General features: G+C 43.5%; 1 protein-coding gene and 1 pseudogene across 10 annotated transcripts in view; one reads left to right on the top strand and one right to left on the bottom strand.

Annotated features, from left to right (window-relative positions):
- The window catches only part of Med15 (mediator complex subunit 15), a 72,788-nt gene that overhangs the window by 41,760 nt on the left and 9,627 nt on the right, over positions 1 to 21,401 (bottom strand). For 7 of the 10 annotated variants that reach the window (XM_023711760.1, XM_004628002.3, XM_023711756.1 and 4 more), the window contains one exon: positions 4,224 to 4,311. The exons of 1 other annotated variant lie outside the window; for it this stretch is intronic. In XM_023711760.1, the coding sequence (XP_023567528.1) occupies positions 4,224 to 4,311 (88 nt within the window). Of the gene's footprint in view, positions 1 to 3,212; positions 3,294 to 4,223; positions 4,312 to 5,814; positions 5,914 to 21,401 lie in introns of those variants that run through there. 2 more of the 10 variants (XM_023711757.1, XM_023711762.1) reach the window with 2 other exon arrangements.
- LOC111815808 lies at positions 9,300 to 9,396 on the top strand (annotated as a pseudogene).

Here is a 21,401-nt window from a genome sequence, read left to right as displayed (position 1 = left end):
ATGTGGTGCTGGGGGATTGAACCGCGGTCCCTGTGCTTTGCTAAGCTTGTTCTAAGTAGGTGCTTTAGACCACTGAGCCATCTCACCAGTCCCTAAATTTTTTTTTTTTTTTTTAATTTTGAGACAGGGTCTCACTAAATTGCCCAGGTTAGGCTTGAACTTGTGTTCCTTCTGCCTCAGCTTCCCAAGTAGCTGAGATTATAGGTGTGTACTATCATGTCTGATTCTGAGCTGCCAGTTTGACCTTTGGAGGTCCTCCCACAGGCCACCTGGTATGAAGGTCCTCAACTTTGTATCCACCTCCATGTGGAGTTTGAGCAGTAAGTAAAAAGGTGGATGCTAAATGACAGGGTCCAAGTATGATATCTGTCTTGTGTAAAAATGACATAGGAATTTTTCAATACTGCTCTTATAAATACTCTTCAATTAGTCAGGTCCTCCTTTAGAAATTGAGATTTAGAGCCAGCTTAATCAAAGGAAATGAATTCACTAAGAAAGTATAATTCAATATGTAGTAATTCAGAGACCAAGGCAGAGTGAACAGCAATAGGGAAGGGCTGGTGTGCTCTTAGGTACCTCCTTTGTGATTTCTCAACTGCTGGGACAGCCCCTAAAGTAGCTAGTCTCCATGACAATCCCACAAGAATCAGTGGCCTTCCTGTACACACAGACAGCTGCTTACAAAAATAGGTAGAGGTCACTTCCTCTGCTATGAATTTGCACTTGTCTTAAGATTTCCTGTATCCAAATTATATTTCTAAATTTCTGGGGGGCCTGCCCATTAGCTCAGTCATTTAAGTGCCTGCTTAAGCAAAGGCAGTCAGGCTCAGGATATTGTGGTTTGATCCTCCAGATCCTCAAGCCTTTCCAGACCTGCCCTTAAGGCATCCTGAGGCAGACAAAAAAAAAAAAAAAAATCCTTTCAAATCTCTGAGGACTGACGTCTTTTACTTCCTCTTCTTGAAGCCAACAATAGTATTGCAATGAAGTCTGAGCTATACCAATAAAGATACCATGTAAAGGCCACTCTGGGAAAACTGAAAACTGATTTGTAGCTACATGATGGAGTCTTCATTGAATTTAGCTTAGCTGCTCCCTGAAAGCAGTCTCAAGAGAAGTCAGAAGTGAGACCAGCAGAACGGCCCAGCCAGGTAATTTCAAATGACCCAACTTCTAATCCACAGAATCAAGAACAATACTAACTTGTTACAGTAAGCCAGTAAGTTTGGAGTTTGCAGCCAGATGTGGTGACGCATGCCTGTAATCCCAGCACTTGGGAAGCTGAGGCAGGAAAATGACTATGAGTTTGAGACCAGCCTGGGCTATAAAGTGAGCTTAAGGGCAGCCTGAACTACATAGCAAGACCTGGCCTCAAAAAGAAAAAAAAAAATGTTTGGAGTTTGTTTGTTATGAATAGATAATAATACTGAGTCTACATTTTGAAAGGTGATATAGTTTGATTAGCCTTTATCAAGTTTTGGTTTTTTTGGTGTTTTTGGTTTTTTTTTTTGATACCAGGGATTGAAGCCAGCATTTTGCACTTGCAAGATAGGCACTTAAGCCGCTGAGCCATCTCCCTGGCCCTATTAAAATTCTTTTAGCTCTAAGAAAATATAAACAAACCAATAAAAATATCGTATCACCGAAATATTTCCAAGTTATATATCCAATAAGAGACATATACAAATACATAAAGAACTATTATAACCCAACAATACAAAGACCAATACTTTAATCTAAAATGGACAAAGAGGCTGGGCGTGGTGGCGCACATCTGTAATCCCAGCAGCCCATAACCCCAGTACTCAGCAAGCTAAAGCAGAAGGACTACCATGAATTCAAAACTATGCTGGGATACAAAGTGAGTTCAAGGCCAGCCTAAACTGCATAGTAAAACCCTGTTTCAAAAATTAGAACACAAAAGAAATAAATGAAATAACATCAAATAGAAAATGAAAATGGGGGCCAGGGAGATAGCTCAGTAGAATAGCACTTGCCTGGCAAGCGCAGGGTCCTGAGTTCAATCCCTGGTACTGCAAAAGAAAATGAAAATGGGCAAAGAGCCAGGCATGCTTGTAATCCCAGCACTTGGGAGGCTAAGGCAAGAAAAATACACGTCAGCTGGAGAGAGAGCTCAGTGGCATAAACGCCTGCCTGGCAAGTGCAAGGTCCTGAGTTTGGTCCTAAATATAGAAAGAGAGAAAGAGAGCAAGGAAAATGGTGAGAGAGTAAGAGAGTAAGAGAGTGAGAGAGCGAGAGAGTGGGGGGGGAGAGAGAGAACGCAAGCTATCGAGCAAGCTGCAAGTTTGAGCAGTGTGGGAAACTTACAAAAGAGATTTAGCAAGACTCTGTCACATAAAGAAACTGGAAAAGGGGTGGGGATATAGCTCAATGAATAAGCCTCTGCTTCAATCCCCAGTCCTTCAGAGGAGTTGGGGGAAGTATAGGATAGAAAAAAGACATTTCTAGCTGGGTGTAGTGGTGCATGACTGCAATCCCAGCACTCTGGAGGATTGTTGAGTTCAAGACCAGCCTGGGTTACAAAGTGAGCTCAAGGCTAGCCTGATCTTTATAGCAAGACCCCACCTCAAAAAGACAACAACAACAAAAAAGACACATATATATATTTTTTTAATGTCTGAGGATATACCACAGTGCAAAGGCATGGTGTCAATCCTTAGTATTGGAAAGAAAAAAAAAATTAAATGCAGAGTTACCATATATCTCAGTAACTCCATTCCTAGGTATGTACCCAAAAGAAATGAAAATATAAGTTCACAAAAAAAACTTATACACAACTATAGCAGCATTATTTATGGTAGCCAAAAACTGGTAATAATCCAAATATCCATTATCTAATAGAAGGACATATACAAAGTGACAGATCCATCCACAAATATAATATTATTTGGCAATGAAAAGGAATCAGATTGGAGATAGCTCAGCAGCATAAGTACCTGCCTTGCAGGTACAAAATCCCAAGTTTGATCCCCAGTATCGAAAAAAAAAAAAAAGAATCAGATACATGCTCTAATATAGTTCACAGAAAAACTTGGAAAACATTATACTAAGTGAAAGGAGATAGTTGCAAAAAATAACCGCCAAACAGAAAACAAACATGTACCGTGTGACTGTGTCCCCCAAGCCCCTCAGGGCTAGAGATTGGACCCAGGGCCTCACACAGCCAAGCACTCTACCACTGAGCTACATACCTGGTGCTATATTCATTTACATGGAAAGTTCAGGGTGGGCAAATCCATGGCAACAGGAAGTAGATAAATGGTTGCTGATGGCTAGGGGAAAAGGGTGTGAGTCCTAATGAGTACCAAGTTTCTTTTGGAAAATTTTCTAAAATTATTTTGCAGTGATAATCCATACAACTTTTGAATACACCACTGAAATGTATACTTTAAGAAGATGAATTTGTATAATATATGAATTCAATCTCAATAATGCTCTTGAAAGGAAAATAAACTGCTTAAGTACACATAGCACAAAGAAGAGCTCACCCTGCCCCACCTCAGGATGTACCATGTTCTTAGAGCTCTTTCCCTACCATTCAAGCACTAACATGAAATATGTTCTTTTCCCTGGTTCTGCTATGTTTCTTTCTTGACATCTTGCTTTATTTCTATTAAAATGACTACCTAAGAACTCATGGATAAAGGAAGGTGGTCAGTCACATTAAGCCCAACCTGGCCCCAGGCAAGAACCCACACAGCAGAAATCCTTTTCTAAAAAAAAAAAAGAAAAGAAATACTTTTCTATCTGTGATTTTCCAAGCCTCAGTCTCAAAAGCTACTCCCTGGCTCATTTCACAAAAGGGGACAGGAACCTTTCCATGCCCATGCATTGAATCTTTGTTGGTTTCAGCCAGGACCCTCATTGAAGCTGAAGACAAGGAATGAGCCAGTCTTATAGTGCTGCCCTTCCACAGGAGCAGCAGGGTTTGAGTGAGTCCCTCCAGGATCCTTGGGGGCTAGCCATAGATGGAAGGTGCCAGCAGTGAGATCGAGAGTTGAAGGCTAGGCTTTTATCATAGGTACCACCCAGTATTCTATGGACACAGAGGAGGATATAGAGTGCTTCAGTCAAAGTCGACTGCATGAAAATTAATGAACAATCATCACCCGACTTCCAAAACCCCCATAGAAGGTTCTTAGAATCTGCAATACTCCCTTCCCTGAACCTCTCTGCTGGGGCTCCACCCAACAGGGTCTTACCCGGGTCTTGGCCTTCAGGAACACATGGCTCTCCATATCCTTGCTAGATTTACTGTGGGCCACTCCAGCTTTCCTCATGGCATCCTCACTGAAACACAAAAGGAGAAGAGACATTTACACACCCCAAAGAGTCTGCTCTTCAGGGGTGCTAGCCAGCAGGGTGTGCATAGCAGTTATCCCTGAGTAGACAAGATGTTGTCCCTTGCATGCCAAGCAGCTGAGGTCCTAGAGAGGCATGAAAGGAGAGGGACTCAGCAGAGCAAGGTAATGAAGAAGAGCCCTGAGAAGAAAAAACAGGAAAGGTGGTCACTATGAAGCAAAGAGGAAAAAACCGCACAAGCGGTTTAGGTGAGTCTATCCCTACAAAACTACTGCAACCAGCACAAAACCAAGCATGTATTAGACCACTTGTGGCTGGCCAGCCTCTAATTAGTGCCCTTTGAATGACCTAGTTCCCTACCTAATTCTGCCACTGACCACAACAGGACCTCAGTTCCAAATTCTTCCACTATAAAATGGAAGGGGGCACAAAACTCCTAGTCTCTCCTAAGGCAAGGGTCCCTATGTGAGACAATGTATATTCTCCTAATAGGACCAAAGAGACCAGCCCCAACTTCAAATTCGAACTGGAAACAGCTAAGAGACAGATCACACAAATGGGAAAAACATCTTTAAAACACACTTGCCAATACAAGTATAATAAGAGAGAAAATCCTGGGGCTCAGTAGAATAAGTGCTTCCCTGGCAAGCATAAGGGCCTGAGTTCAATCCCTGGTTCCACAAAAAAAAAAAAAGAGAGAGAGAGAGAGAGAGAGAGAGAGAGAGAGAGAGAGAGAGAGAGAAAATAAAAGTTTTGTATCAATCACACTGTTGCTCCAAGGGATAAGGACCCAGGCACACAATTTAGGATGAGCTCTCCCAGCATACACTACCTCCCCCAAGCACATGCACACACAGAAAGAACAGGTATATAGTTACTAGAAAAGATGGGACACATCAAGACTAGCTACTCTGGTCTGCTCAACAGTCTACCTTCTTCCCTGTAAAGTAAGTCTCCTCCCCACCTATCCTGGGCTTGTTCAACAAATAAGCCTTTCAGGGCTGGGTAGAATAAACAAACCCAGGCCAAACGATGCTTGAAAGCACTCTCACCACTCCAAACACAAACCAGCCAAGCCCAGGATACAAAAAAATGCATGCAGGACTGCAAGTATCACAACTAAGACCTCTAAAGAACTCAGAGAGGGGCCAGGTACATGGCTGCCAAGTTCAAGGCCAGCCTGAACTATATGGTGAGGCTGTCTCAAAAACATTTAAAAAAAAAAATAGAGACAGGTGCAGTGGTGCATGCTTATAACCCCAGTTACTCAAGAGGCTGAGGCAGCATTGCAAGTTTGAGTCCAATCTAGGCAACTCAGAAAGACCCTGTCTCAAAATACTCAAAAAAAAAAAAAAAAAAAAAAAGGCTAAGGCAGTGATAGAATGCCCCTGGGCTTGATCCCCGGCACTACAAAAAGGAAAGAAAAAAAGATGAAGACCCATCTCACTGCTAGATATTTCCTCAATAAGCATGATTGGAGTGCCTACCTACCTTCAGCTTTCTGAAGCCTAAACTTTGGCAAGGAGGCAGCAACAGGTTCCTGCTTGCATAGCATTCAGGGGTGGAGCTGATAGACAAGGGGAAAGGTCCCTGGGGTCACAAAAGAAGAAAGAGAAATGATATGGGACAGTTACTTAAGAAGCAGCCCACACACAGTGCAGGATCAGACCTATAAGCAAGAAAGGCACACACATACCACAGGTGGGAGCCAGCAAAGACCCAATGCACACATACTGAGGCTGGCACTGGGCAGGCGTTCCACCTTGGAGATGGGGACGTTACCTGGTAGGCTGTAAGGAGCCACTGAACATTTTCAACAAATGGAAGAGCAGATCTGTTTTCAGAAGACTGCCTCCCCAACCCTCTCTGTTCTTCTTCCCACCTTCTAAGAGCACTGTGAGAAGGGGACAATAAAGCTAACCAGCTACACAGGGACCCAACAGGAACTGAGGGCCACAGAGGTACACACTAACAGGTCTCAAGTCAGAGCAGCAGACACAAACATTTGTACCCAAGTAGCATAGCACGGAAGCTGGCTCAGTGGAGACTGGAGAGGCCATGATATTATGATGCATCCAGGATACCAGGTGCAAACATAAAAGAGGAGTACAAAGGAGACTGAAGGGGATGTGGTTGCACTGATGAGCTCTGTGTTGGACAGCAGCAAGCTCTGAAGGCCAAGCCAGGTTCTAAGTGCAGTCCTCCTACTGTGGTGCCTCCATCCACTTTTCCTGTTACCAGACTGAAAGGTCCCAGACAGTACAGTGTCTCCACTACAGCAAAGATACCTGGCTCATGCCCAGAGATAAACCTCAGAGTACAGTCTTCTGTGATAGCTTGAAGGAGGTGGGGTGACCACAACCTGGCCAAAAAAAGGTGCTTACTTAGCCACAGGCACAGTGTACCAGATGCCAGAGAATGTTCTAGAAGACAAGCTCTGTGTTGTTCTGCCAGGGTAACATCACAGATGACACAGATGGCAGAGGTACCAGCTGTTAAGTGACTCAGAACTTGAGGATCATTGACATGGCTGAAAGCCAGAAATAAGCCTCCCCTGACAAGCTAGAACATGCCCCCCAATAGCAGGAAACTGAACTAGGGGAAGCAGGTAGCCAGTTCTGCCAAGAGCTGTGAAACAGGGGCTGCTTCGAGGGGACAAACAGAACTGAGGAGGAAGGAGCTCCCCCTCATCAGACATCAGAGTTCTCTGCAGGGAAGCTCATGCCCACCTAGGGAGAGCCCACCTAGGGAGCCTTTTCATGCTTAATGGCTGACAAGTAAAACAAGAAGGCATGAGCACTCTTTTCAGTCCTGCAAACCTATTTTTAACATTGTTTTTATTCCTGTTTCTAGCCTAAAATCATGCTCATAAAATAGAAGACAGAGCCAAGCACAGTGGCATAAACCTATAATCCCTGTACTCTGTGAGATAGAGGCAAAAGGATCACAAGTTTAAGCCTAGCCTACACAATTTAGAAAACAGTCTCAAAAAATTTTTTTTAAAGTGGGAGGATTTAACTCAGGAGTAGCTGGGCTTTGGCACCACTGAAGATAAACTATCATTCAAGGAAATGTCCCTAAATAGAAAGCAGACCCCCACCCCCATACAATAAAGAATAAAAGTCAGTGTTGGGAAAACAAGGACCTGCTAGTCAAAAGATGTCAGGGAGAAAACTGGTGTCAACTTACAAGTTTGGACCCAAAATGGCCCGGTCCGCCACAGCTCTGTTCCATATTAGTCATATGCTTACAGAACAATAGGGACTTTTGTGCTGGGGAAATAGCTTGGTGGTCTAAGCACTTGCCTGGCAGGCTCAACAACCTGAGTTCGATCCCTGCTACCACATGCTGTACCAAGGGGGCACCAAAACCAGGAGTAGAGGCACACGTCTGTAATCCCAGTGCTGGGGAGGCTAAACAGGAAGATGGCTACAAGTCTGAGCTGTGTAGAGAGACAAGATAATAGGGACTTACATAGCAACCACCAAAAAATTAAAAGCGGTCATAGCAGCATTAGCATCAACCAACAGAGGCCTGGAGTTCCTGCCTGACACAACCAGCCAGCCCTCTGACAAGATGGATACAGGGACAGAGAACAGCTCAGAGTACAAATCCTTTGTGTGATCAGGGCTCCACAAGTTCTTCCTTGGGCCATGGACTAGCTTCTTCCTGGTTGTCATAACTATATGTGCTCCCCCTGGTCAAGATTCTATTGAGATCTAATTTAGACTAGAGCCTTCCAGGGGTTTATTTATCATTATAGGACTGGAACTCCCCCTATCAAGGGGTTCAAGGATGTCCTCACTGTCCAGACCTGTCCCTGGAATATAGTATGTCTTAAAGGCACTGCCTAAATAGCCAGAAGATGACACACCATGAAAACCTCCTGATACCCTTATTTCTGCACCAAGACCTTAAGCAGGATACCTAGAAATCCCCTTCACTTTTCATGGTCTTCTCCAAAAGCTCAAACTCTTGCATCAACCCCTCCTAGTAGGCCTCTGTCTTCAGTTCCCTGTTTCATCTACTTTCCAAGTCACATTGTTGTGGATGTGTGAAGGATGCAGCTGGGCTATGGTCCTGCCTACCTGGTCTCATGCTTTGTTCCTTCCCAGCAAGGCCTACCCAGTAGTCCACTTTAACACTGGCCATACCACTTGTTCCAATGCCAGGGCCCTAGGGGCAATCAGCTCACTGCTTCACATACTACGTGAATGTCCATCAGCTGTGCTGGGGGATCCCACCTTGATCCCATATAGCACTCTTGCTATCTGCTTTACAGAAACCCTGGAGCCACCTGTGGGCTTCCTATATGGATTATAAATTCCTGTCAGCACCACTGTACTAAAAAAATACCCAAAAGTGAAATGACAGTGTATACAACAGGCAGTCATCACTTTTGGACAAGATTAACAGGCTATTTTTAACACAAGGAATAGAACTGCCAACAGGTATGGTGGCATACACCCACAATCCTAGCATTCAGAAGGCTGAGGCAGGAGGATGGCTGTGAGTAGGAGGCCAACCTAGGCTATATACTGAGTTCAAGGCCAGTCCAAACTACATAGCAAGATCCTGTCCTAAAAATAAACACTCAAAGGAATGGTACCATCCTGCATGTTCATGGACCATAAGTTAGTGTGGCACGTACTGGGGAAACAAAGCCTTAAGTGTTTCTAGGCAGCAGAAGTCAGGGGGTCACTAGGGAAAGGCATGTGCTGGAGGTTTTAGGGTGGCTGGGCCTGGCAGGATATACAGAAGAAGGGCCTGGGCTCCAATTTAGTCTGGCCACTTGCCAGCTATGGGTCTTGAGGAGGCACTCCCTTGAAATGGTACTGGCATAAGAAACACACTGAAGGGCTGTGGTCAGGTACACAAATGGAGTGAGGGTGTAAAAGATAGGCCTAGCACTGGCCCAGCTCCTGTCCAGCATGGGCTTGTTATCCCCCTACCCCTAAACTTGAAAACTCAATTTATCAGAAGGCTCTGAAAAAAAAAAAAAAAAAACGATTCAAAGAAGATTAGCAGGGCCCCTGCACAAGGATGCAAATTTGTGAAGCATTCTGTATTTAAAAAAAAAAAGAAGTAGAAGTGGGCATGGTGTCACCCACCTATAATCCCAGCCACTCAGGGTTGAGACAGGAAGGCCACAATTCAAAGCCAGTCTGAGGGCCAGCCAGATAGCTCAGGGGATTAAAACACCTGCTTAGGCAGAGCAGGGACTGATCCCAGGTATGCCATGCTGGCTCCGCCTCTGGGGCAAGCTGAGATGACAATTGAGACTGGATGTGTTGGCATGTGCCTGTAATCCCAGCACTTGAGAGGCTGAAAACAGGAGGATCACTATGAGTCCAATCTGTGTAGTGAGAACCTGTAGACTCTGTACTAAATACAATTTTTAAAAAAAAGAAAAGAAAAAAAAAAAAAAAAGCCAGTCTGAACAACACAAGGAGACCCAGTTTCAAAAACATAAAAAAGCCTGGGGATGTAGTTCAATGTGAGACCTTGGTTTAATGCTTAGTATCACTGGAAAAAGCAAAACAAACACCACAGTGGGAGTCTAATCCAAGTCCAGAATGGGAGGGGGGTGTCAAACTGAGTGCCTGAGGAAAAATACACATGGATGTCAAAGTCTTAAGTGTGCTAATGTGGGTGATCTATATGTTGAGCCAGCCCTGCTCTGAGGGTGGTTGACACAGTCTGCCCCTCAGAACAGCTTCTAGCATTGCTCTGTTCTCCTGAAAAGGAGGACATGACAGTGTCACCTCAGAGTACTCTTACGATGACAACAATTAATATTCTAAGCCATGAGATACACAGGAATACATTCAAGAAATAAATCAGAGGGCCAGAGATATAGCTCAGCGGCACAGCACCTGCCTGGTAAGCATAACATCCTCAGTGTGACTGATTCCCAGTACTAAAAAAGTAAATAAATCAGAGAATAACCTCCCTGACTGAGCAATAAGACAGCATCCAAGCCGGGCATGGTGGCACATGCCTGTAATCCCAGCACTTTGGGAGGCTGAGTAGGAATATTAATGTGAGTTTGAGGCTAGCCAGGCCTACACACTGAGTTCAAGGCCCACCTGAACTACATAGCAAGACTGTCTAAAAAAAACCCACAAAACCAGCATCTGAACACATCACTACCACACAGCGGTGTCAGTGTTTCCTCTTCCCAGGAGATGGAGGATCAGTGACTGCCTGTGGCTCCCCTGGGCATAGCTGGGATCCCACTGAGAAACTAACTCACTTGACACATACTGTCAGGGTTGATGCCAGCAGCACAGCTCTGACAGGAAGGGTGTTCCCTTGGGAATGCTCAAGATAAGAACTGGCCTCCCCTATCCCTGCTCCCTTACCCTTCCACACCCTATCTCCCTATGGCCCTGGTTCGCCCCCTCACTTCTCACTAAGGTCTCTTTGGTTTTTTTTTTTTTTAATTTTATTTATTTGTGTGTGTGTGTGTGTGTGTGTGTGGCCAGCTCAGCCCACCAGGGGGCGGGGCTGGCTGGCATGTGGTGCTGGGGGATTGAACCGTGGTCCCTGTGCTTTGCTAAGCTTGTTCTAAGTAGGTGCTTTAGACCACTGAGCCATCTCACCAGCCCCACTAAGGTCTCTTTGATCCCACTCACTTCACCACTACTCTCCCACCCAGGCTGTCAAGCCCCCTTCCACGGCTCTTCTTTTCTACCACCCAAAGAATTCATGAAATCCCCAGAGTGCCACTCCTCTAGTCTCCTGCAGGTATTCAGCACAGAAAGATTCAGGGGGACAAAGGGCTTCCTCCCATTTGTTTGTGAGACAGATTTATGTTCTGACCAACAGAAACCTCTGTGGGTTTCTTCTAATTTTGAGAACCACAACATTCATCAGTCAAGGGACGTCTTGTAGAGCAGGAGGAATTTCTGCCAGCCCCTCCTAAGTGGCTTCCTGGGAAATTGCTGCCTGCATGCACAGATGAGGCTGTTTGTCTGCCTGTGATAGAGCCCACATCCTGCATGTGGTATGCTTTACCATGTATTTAAAACCCAAATCATAAAGCACCAAAAGACAGCAGAGGAAGCTATACAATATCAGGATAATGAAGGTTTTCCTAGGCATGTGAGAATAAAATAAAACCAGTTTTGTCATATCAAAAAGATGTCTAGGGCCAGGGAGATGGCTCAGTGGAATAAGAGCTTCCCTGGCAAGCACAAGGTCCTGAGTTCAATCAATCCCCAGTTCAAAAAAAAAAAAGATGTCTATCACATTTATACCAGCTACTGCAAGAGAGATAAGGGCAAATGTCACTAATATTTCATGCTTTTCGCTGCTCAAGTCCAGCCCTTCATTTAAGATGGAGGCTCTGGCAGATACTAGTTTCCTTATCTGTCTTCCCTGTACCCACTCCCCACTTCACACTGCACATAACCAACTTCATACTAGAAGACACCGGAAGTTTGCTCTCTGGAAAGGGATAAACTTGAAAGGGAGATTAATCCACCACTTGAAAAGGTATGTTGAGGTGGTAGACCTGTGACCTGAAACTATTTGCCACAGAGATAAACCATTACCTTGTACCTATTTAACAAGAATGAAGTCAGGAGTGGTGGCATATGTATGGAAAATGGAGGGAGGCATGAGTGGTGGCAAGGGGGTGAGGCAGGAGAACTGCCTTGCAGCCTGAACTACATAGTGAGGCCCTGTCTCATATATTAAAAATTTTAAAAAAAGGAACAAGAAAAATAATTACATTCCACTGAGAAGTACTCTACCCAAATCAGCACGGTCTCCAGAAGTTAATTTCCACAAGCCATTTCCCAGGATGTTCATAAAATGAGACACAGGATTATAGGAAACAAGAGATTTGATGCAGAAAGACAACAGACTACAGCCATGCATCTTCAGAGATGAGCCCAAAGAGCCATCCTCATCACACCTGTGGGCCAATGCCTGCAGGGCTGCAGAAGGGAGGTCCTGGGAAAGATGTAACTGACATAGACTCCAACAGTACAAGTACAAAGTCTGGGGATAATTATGCTCAGATACAAGTGAATGATATAAGAAGGAGCAACAGGTACATAGAAAACAAGTACAGTTTTTTAAAAGTCACTTTTTCCCTAGAAAAACAAAATAAAAAAAAAGTTTTAAATGGCCAGGCATGAGGCACATACCTGTAACCCCAGCATCCTGGAAGGCTACAGCAAGAGGATCGAGTGTTCAAGCCCACTTAGTTTGGGCAATTTAGCAAGTTGGCAAGAATCTACCTCAAAATAAAAAATAAAAAGGGCTGGAGCCAGGCATGATGGCCCACACCTATAATCCCAGCACTTGGGAGGCTGAGGCAGGAGGATGTGCATTCAAGGCCAGCCTGGGCTATAAGAACAAGTTTGAAGTTAGGCTGAACTACAATGACACTGCCCCCCCCCCCAAAAAAAAAAATGCTAGAAATGCAAAGCAGTGCAAAGATCCTGGATTCAATCCCAAATACTAAAAAGAAAATAAAAAAATTTTAAAAATCCATTAGAGTATGGCACTATGCTCAGACATGAGTACTGTTTGTGTAGGAATAAATGTATAAACATTTATTACTGATTTACTCAGTAAGATACTGAGAAAATGAGGGAAGTGAACTAGAAATAATGGTATTGCATATGAGGGCCATAGAGAAAGTCAACAGATAATTTATATAGCTCATAAAAGTGATGCTGATAAGTCAAGGTAGGAGCACATGCACATTACTGAGAACCACAGACATGCTAAGAGAAACAGAGGTGGCTGCTTTCTCTGGGGAGGACTAGGTAAGTAGGGAACCTTTGTAGTTGCGTTTAAGTCTTTTATTTTCCTTGACTTCTGCAATTTATGTGTATATATTACTCTAGTAGAACCTAAAACAAAAATGAAATGACAATGTGTTATAGAGACAGAAGACCTTGTTGTTTGTAGGAGTTCCCAAACTTTGGGATGTGTAACCAGAGCAAATGTAAACTAAAACAACTCCTTGATTTTAAGAAAAACAAAAGTATGCCACAGAGAAATATTCAGTGAACAAGTTAGTATTAATGAAAGTCTGATTTAACTTTCTAAACCTTCCTGTCTTGGCTAACAGCAGAGAGACATGGAAAGCAGATGACATCTTCTCTACCAGCAATTTTGACCCGCAGGAGTATCCCCATTCTTTCCACAGTTCTCCAGGCAGCTCCAGAATCACAAAATAAGAGTAGGACCAAGCACGGTGGCATATACTGTAAGCCCCGCACTCTGGGAGGCTAAGGTAGAAGATCACAAATCTAAGTTCAGCCAATGCAACTTAGCAGTTTAATGAGACTTCATCTCAAACTTTAAAAAAAAGGGCTGAGAAGATAGCTCAGTGTTGAAGGCCCTGAGTTTGACCACCAGTATCACAAAAGAAAAAAACAACAAAAAAGGATTGTAAGGACCTCAAGGCCAATATAGCCCGTACAACCTAAGAGGTACCTTCTGGATTACAGCTCCAATGCCTCACCATATCCTAGGTAGAGAGGGGCCTGTGGTTTAGCTCAGTTGTGTAAGTGCCTGCTCAGGCAAACCCAGTCAGGGGAAGGAGATCGCAGTTAGATCCCCAGCTCCACATGCCTTACCAGACCCACCCTTAAGGCAGCATCAGCCATCATATCCTAGGTAGAAAAGTCTGTCTTCCGCTAACTAAGGATGGTCCTCATTCTGTTTTCTACCCTTCACTGGGCTTTTAAAGTTACAGAGCAATACCAACCTTCTTAGATCTTGCAGCCAATTTATTTAGTTCCCGGGTTTTATTCAGAGGAAGGAAATGAGACACAATTTGTTTCATCGCCAACAATAACTAAAGCAAACACCTGGCCTCTGGACCTCACAGGTAGCTGGATGCATGTTCACCAAGCTATATCCCAAACAGACTGCAACTTCTTCCTTTCTGTTGTTAGCAAACATCTGTGTTCCAGTTCTTGACTTTTTTTTCCAGCAGCAGTAAGGACTGAACCCAGAGTCTTCACACTGAGCTTTTAAAATTTTAAATACCCGCAGCCCTTTTAAAATTTTGAGACAGGGTCTCACTAAGTTACCCAGGCTGATCTTGAATTTGAGTTTCTCCTTTCTCAGCTTCCCAGAATGCTGAGATGACAGGCATATTCTACCATGGCCAGCTTTCTTGATTTCTTTTTAAGACACATAAAAGTGTTTTTGTTTTGTTTTGTTTTGTTTTTCCCCCAAGTTAAAAATACCTATTTTGTAATTTATCTTCCCACCTAGCTGTAGGAATGGCTATTTTGGTCTTGCAGAAAAAGATTTTCTAATCACACCAACATCCACGACATGGGTGACACAGTTTCTCTTTACACTCCTCTTGGTTGCTGATTTGAGCTTTCCTGATCCCAAGAATTCCCACTGAACAAGATCAATTGAAAAACTAAACTGAACTAGGTATGGTGATGCATGCTTGTAATCCCAGCCCTCTGGGAGGCTGAGGCAGAAAGATCACAAATTTAAACTCAGTCTAGACTAGTTAGCCAGACCCTGAATCAAAATTAAAAATAAAAAGGAGTGGAAAGCTGGGCATGGTGGTGCATGCCTGTAATCCTAGCACTTGGGAAGCTGAGGCAGAAGGATTGCCACAAGTTTGAGGCCAATCTGGGCTACACAGTGAATTCTGGGTCAGTCTGAACTACATAGTAAAAACTTGTCTTTAAAAAAAAAAAAAAAAAAAAGTAGGAATGTAGCTAAGTGGAAATCCCTGAGTTTGATTCCCAGTATTAAGGATTTAAAACAAAACAAAACCAATCAAGAAAAAAATCTAATCTGAAGGCAGGCCTGAAACTGGGCATGGTGGTGCACCTATGTAATCCCAGCATTCTGGAAGGCTGAGGCATAAGAACTGCAAATTCAAGTCCAGCCTGGGCAACTTAGTGACTCAGCAAAAATTCACTGGAAAAAAAAAGTTTAGGCATGATGTAGTTCACTTTGAAGGCCTAAGACCAATCTCTAGTACCAAGAGGGGGGTGGGGGCAGGGGAAGAAAGCAAAGGCTGAGGTTTCTTTTTTTTTTTTCAGCCATTTATTTCTTTATTTACAGTTTGTGTTCAATGCAAATCAATTCCATAACATTAGGAGTTACTATGAATCAAAGCATAAATACACAAACATAATATACAATCCAAACAGATGTGCAGCATTCAGATAGGAAGCAAAAGGGCATGTTCATTCACACACACAGTAGCTTCAGACCTATTGATCTGGTTGTTTCCATGTAGATTTCTAAAGATGGGAAAGAAATGACTTGGATTATACCGAGACTAATGTGGTCCTAGTAGATACCAGAACATGTAAGCATCAGTGTGTGACCATGCGAAGAGTTGAGGGTATCTTTTTTAAAAAAGGTTTCTGTGTATTGAGGCAGTTATAAAAGACTTACAGCAAAAATCAAGGCTTAGGACCAGTTCTAACTACCTAAAATATTGGCTGATAACAGAACATGTTTCAAATGTGGCTAGTGTGATCCACAGCTTAAAAAAAAAAAAGTATTTACAGAAAAAGTATAAAAGTTTTTGCAACTTCAATGCAAGTTAGCTTCCAGCCTTCATGTCCCAAAATTATTTATTTTTGGCTCCTGGGCATATTTGCCTTTCTAGTTTCAAGATCTGTAATTTTATCTTCGAAACAGACTATTTTTAATTGTAAAAAGTATTCAACATATACAGAATTTAAAAAGCAGTATTTTGGAATTAGTTGAGGTCAATACGAGGCTACTCTTTGGAATCAGTTTAGCTAAATGAATCTGGTGTTTCTGTTGAAAGTGGGAGAGTGCCTACCATTTCACTTTAGAAAGATTTACTCTCGATGTTTTGATTTCGAGACAGGTTCCAATCTTTTAGTCAATTAGTATGTAAAAAGTCAAATGTAATGTCATATCCAAAGCCACAGAGGGCAGAAAGAAAGAGTTCAGTTGCCGAGAAAACAGTGATAGCTGAACAATGCAAAACTTTACCTAGAGGCTATCAGCATTAAATTAGCACTGCTGAAAAGACACATGGAGGGGTTACAGGAACGCCTGGTAGATCATCCTAATGTACATATAAATAGCATATGGAAACTTTTTATATTATCTAACTGTTTTATGGCCTTAGAGAGTTAATAAACCAAATGAAAACTGAATCTCCATTCCACATCCCATCTTTTATTTCTAGATAAAAATCTATTTTTGGGGACTGGTGAGATAGCTCAGTGGTCTAAAGCACCTACTTGGAACAAGCTTAGCAAAGCACAGGGACCACGGTTCAATCCCCAGCACCACATGCCAGACAGCCCCGCCCCCTGGTGGGCTGAGCTGGCCACACACACACAAAATAAATAAATAAATAAATAAATATTTTTTTTAAAAAAAATCTATTTTTGTTTTCAAGGTAGAGTTTTAAGCATCCATTTTTCTTAAGCCATAACCGAGGAAATCATGATTAGTCTTGGAGGTTCTCTCTCTTCATCTTGTACCAAAAAAAAATTCCAGCAGATTTAATATTGGCATTCATCATCTGTCAATCCCTTCACACGTCCTTGAAATGAATCGAATTTGGAATTTTCAGCATTTTCTGCATCAATAAAATAAGGTGTGGAATTAGATTTCTTCCTTGCCACACTGGACTTGTAGTCGCCATTTGGACTGGGTTTACAAGATGGGGAAGTAGAGACGTTTCTTGGCCAGAGTCTCTAACAGTACAGATGTAGAAGAGAAATTGAGACCACAAGAAGGCTGGCTGGGGCTGGTGAGATGGCTCAGTGGTCTAAAGCATCTACTTAAAACAAGCTAAGCTAAGCAAAGCACAGGGACCACGGTTCAATCCCCCAGCACCACATGCCAGCCAGCCCCACCCCCTGGTGGGCTGAGCTGGCCACACACACACACACACACACACACACAAAAAAAAAAAAAAAAAAAAAAAATTAAAAAAAAAAAAAAAAAAGAAGGCTGGCTATTGACTTCAGGGCACCACTGTCTGCCTTCGTGGTGGCATTAGTTGGATTTGGGATAGTAGAGGTGTTCTGGGAGGTGTTACCTGAAGGTGGCACGGCAACAGTTTGGTTTGAATAAATCTGCATGGGTAGGAGCAGTGCCAGGAGCAGCAGCCCCAGCCCCAGCCTAGCCACCATAGCTCTGCCCATGTCCGCTCTGTCGGTGCGTGGCGCGGTTCGCTGGAGGCTGGCCGGGTGTTCGAAGGTCAAGGCTGAGGTTTCAAAAGGCATATTCTTATCTGAGCTGCTTCAGAACACAATACTAGCTTCTGACATTTACTCTAATTTGTTAACTTGACCTCAAAAGAATTAGGAGAGCTGCAGAGATCTCATGATCCCAGGCCTGGCACTAGCCTGGGGCTCCCTCAGTTCTAGTGCATCCCACTTGCCACCAGGCAACCACGTGACAAGGATGTGCTCTGCTAACCCAAGACCCTATGAAAATGCCATCTCACATGTTTTTTTGGTGTTGGATAGCAGTGCCTTTTAGATACCTTTCTGGTGACTGTAATGTGATTTTAAATAATCCAGGAGAGGATGGGAAAATTGGATGAAACAACACTGGCCATGTTGTTACCTTTCAAGACTTGGGAAATCGTTACTCTATTATCTTACTCCTAGAAATGCTTGAGGAAAAAAAAAAAAAATCCACGATGCAGTTGTAAGTCAAATGCTTAATGGAAACTATGGAATGGCTGTGCACAGTCCAAACCTCTTATGAGCTTGGGTGTTTTGGGGCACAAAATTACCAGCCAGAGCCCACCTAGGGAAAGAACAGAGCTTACAACTCAAAAAGCTACAATTCAAAACTACAGATACAGCCTAGTACAAGTTAAAAAATACACATGTTTGTGTAGCTACATATTTAAAGGATATTCATTTAAAGTTATAAGCACACAAAGGACTGGAGGAAATATATCAACATGTCAGTAATAGCAATGTCTGGGCAGAGAGATTACAGAAAACACCTTCCTGTTTTTCAGTCTTCTACAATGTTATCTGGAATGGAATGAAGTATTACACCCAGTCCTGCACATACTGCCTGAAACCGGAGAGACACAGCCAAACTGGCTGTGACTGCTGAGCAGCTTCATCAAGGCTGGTGGTCTAGCTAAACTGTGCCCATCCTCTTACCCCATAGTCATCCACATTTGATCTGCCACCACAACCCTCCTCTTGGGTCCTTTGTTCTGTCCCACCCAAGTGGGCAAACTGGCTTTACCCTGACCTCTACGACAGCTCATTCCTGTGCTCCTTGACAGAACTGTTCTTCTAGGCTCCCAGCACCTACTCCTGGCTGCTGGACATTTCTCCTGGAAGGGCTGGCACCACACCCACTCCCCACATCATTACCTTATACAGTTTCTCACAATCAGTAATAAGTTAGCCCTCCTCCTCTAATGGAGTGTATATCTGGGTTTCCATCTTTTCTTCCTCTTGCAAGCTCATGCATGCATGTATAACCACAAGCATGCATACTCATGTACACGCAGTCACCAAATCCTAACATTCCTTTGCTTACAGGCTTTCTCTCTTAAATTGTTCTTTCCAATCCTGTCACTGTACCCAGGGAGTCTCAAATTTGAGTGTGCATTCAATACCAACAAAGATGCTTGTTATAAAGGCACATGCCTTGACAATACCAGGTGCTGGCCTACCTGTTAACAAGTGGAACTCCTCCACATTGCTATGGGGATGTACCAGTGGAAAAAATGTGCTACCATCCCTAACCCTGCTCCTGCCACTCCACTTCTATATACACAGCTCAGAAAGTTAAGTGCTTACACCTACTGAAGACAACTACAGCCATTCCTGGCACTGCCTTCATGTAGCCAACAACTGGAACTAACCCAAATGTCCTTTAAGACATCAGAGAACATGCAGTTGGGCAATGAAAAAGCACATCATACATCTAAACAACGGCTGGCCATGCAAATGAATTACAGACATAACAGTGAATGAAGAGACCAGACACAGGATCTTGTGGTGTGATGGTCACAAGAAGTTCAAAAATAGGGCAAAAGTCTCACTGGCTGGGGAAGTCAGAAGAGTGGGGCTGGGTTTGCTTGGTGAAGTACAGGGAGGAGACTGTTGCAAACTGACCCTGTCCAATGTGCAGATCTAGGCAAGGCATCAGGACACTGACATGTGTGAACAGTCACTTGCAGAAGCCTGGAGTCTTTGTGTCATTTACTGTAGCAGGTACTTTATACTTCAATATAATTACAATATGAAAAAAAGGATGAAAAGGCCGGGGAGATAGCTCAGTGGAATAAGCGCTTCCCTGGCAAGCACAAGGGTCTGAGTTCAATCCCCGGTTCCGGGGGGGGGAAAAAAAAAAAAAGGATGAAAAGCCAGGGAGAGAGCTCAGTGGCATAAGCAACTGCCTGGCAAACACAAGGTCCTGAGTTCAATCCTCAGTATCAGGGAAAAAAAAAAAAAAGGTGAACTGTTGTGAGTCCCAGGATTCTACAGCATCTTTTGGTTAGGGCTTGACTGGCCTCTCACTTGAATCCCTACCACAGAACACTTTGCAGAGATTAATCCCTGGCCTGAATCAAAGCACAACGATAGTATCTGAAGGCCTCTGCTGACCCATTAGGACTTCTGCAGGCCAACTCTAAATTGTTTCTACTTCACAACAGGAGTTCCATCCCACACAACACGAAGATCCATCCTTCAAAGATCACCTTGGGGAAGAGGACTGAACAGAAGCTGAAAAAAGAAACAGGACAGAAAAGGAGCACAGATACCATTTTTTAAATACCAAGCACTGTCTGCCTGCCCCTAGAGCCCACCAGTAAAAGATACAAGAGAATGAAAGCTAGGAAAAGCAATGGCCCCAGGGGTAGAAGTTTTTCTTGTCCCTAGAACTTAGCCCAGATGCTCCTCATTGATCCTGCTATCCCTCTGCCAAACTGGACACAAGTAATTCAGTTCAAAAGCTACCTGTAACCCTCTTACATCTCACACCTCACTCTCCACCAGCCCCCACCCCCTATAGAAATTTCCAAGCAGGCAACTAAGAGAAACCTATGAAGCCAGACGCTAACAGGAAAAAGGCCCAGAGTGGGAGGCCCCAGGGAACAAGCCAGCACTGGCTGCTATTCATAAGAAGATGGCACAGACAGGTATGGTGAAGCACACCTGTAATCCCAGCACTCAGGAGGCTGATGCAGGAAGATCATTGCAACTTTGAGACCAGTCTGGGCTATAAAGTGAGTTCAAGGCCAGCCTGAACTGCATCATGAGATATTTTCTCAAAAAGACCAAAAAAAACAAAAAAAGACAACTTGTGGCTTAGAGAAAGATCAAGTGTCTTCTCCAAAAACTTACCTGAACAGGGGCCAGGGTGATGGCTCAGTGGAATAAGCACTTCCTTGGCAAGCGCAAGGACCTGAGTTCAATCCCCAGTTCCACAAAAAAAATCTTACCTAAACAACAGTTGTTCCACCTCAAAATATTTAATTTCTGGGGCCGGAAAGATAGTTCAGTGGTCTAAAGTGCCTGCTTAGGTAAGCTTAGGTAGTTAGGTCTCATAATGATTCTCCTGTCTCAGCCTTCCCAGCACTGGGATTATACACCATGCCCAGTTTCAGTGGCCTGTATGGCCCAGGGTTCCAAGGATGGCACAGTATCCAGTACCAGGGATCAAATCTGGGTCCTTGAGCATATAATGCAGGCACTTAGACTGATGAACTATACCCCCAGCCCCATTCCCCTTTGTCTTTAAATCAGCGTCTCAATGAAAAACAGAAAGGATCAGGCTGGGATATAGTTTAGTGGCATAAATGCCTGCTTGGCAAGCACTTCTGAGTTTGGTCTCCTATGCCAAAAAAAAAAAAAAAAGGATCAAAATGACAAGCAGTTCAGAGTTTAAAGAGCATTGATGGACCAAAATTTAGTAGGCTGTAGGAGAAGCTAGCACTGCACAAATATAAAAATAGCAAAAAAGAGATAGCCTATGAATTTCACATCAGTATGTACCCAATGTGGGTTCTGCTAACTCTGAGAAAGCAAAAACTACCAGTGGGCAGAGCTATCAGAGTTCATCAGAAGAGAATGGAGGGGCTGGCG

This window comes from Octodon degus, unplaced genomic scaffold, assembly GCF_000260255.1.
Source record: "Octodon degus isolate 3935 unplaced genomic scaffold, OctDeg1.0 scaffold00021, whole genome shotgun sequence".
In the NCBI taxonomy this organism is placed as follows: Eukaryota; Metazoa; Chordata; class Mammalia; order Rodentia; family Octodontidae; genus Octodon; species Octodon degus.
Note: the sequence above shows the minus strand (reverse complement) of the source record. Positions and strands in the feature narration are given on the sequence as shown.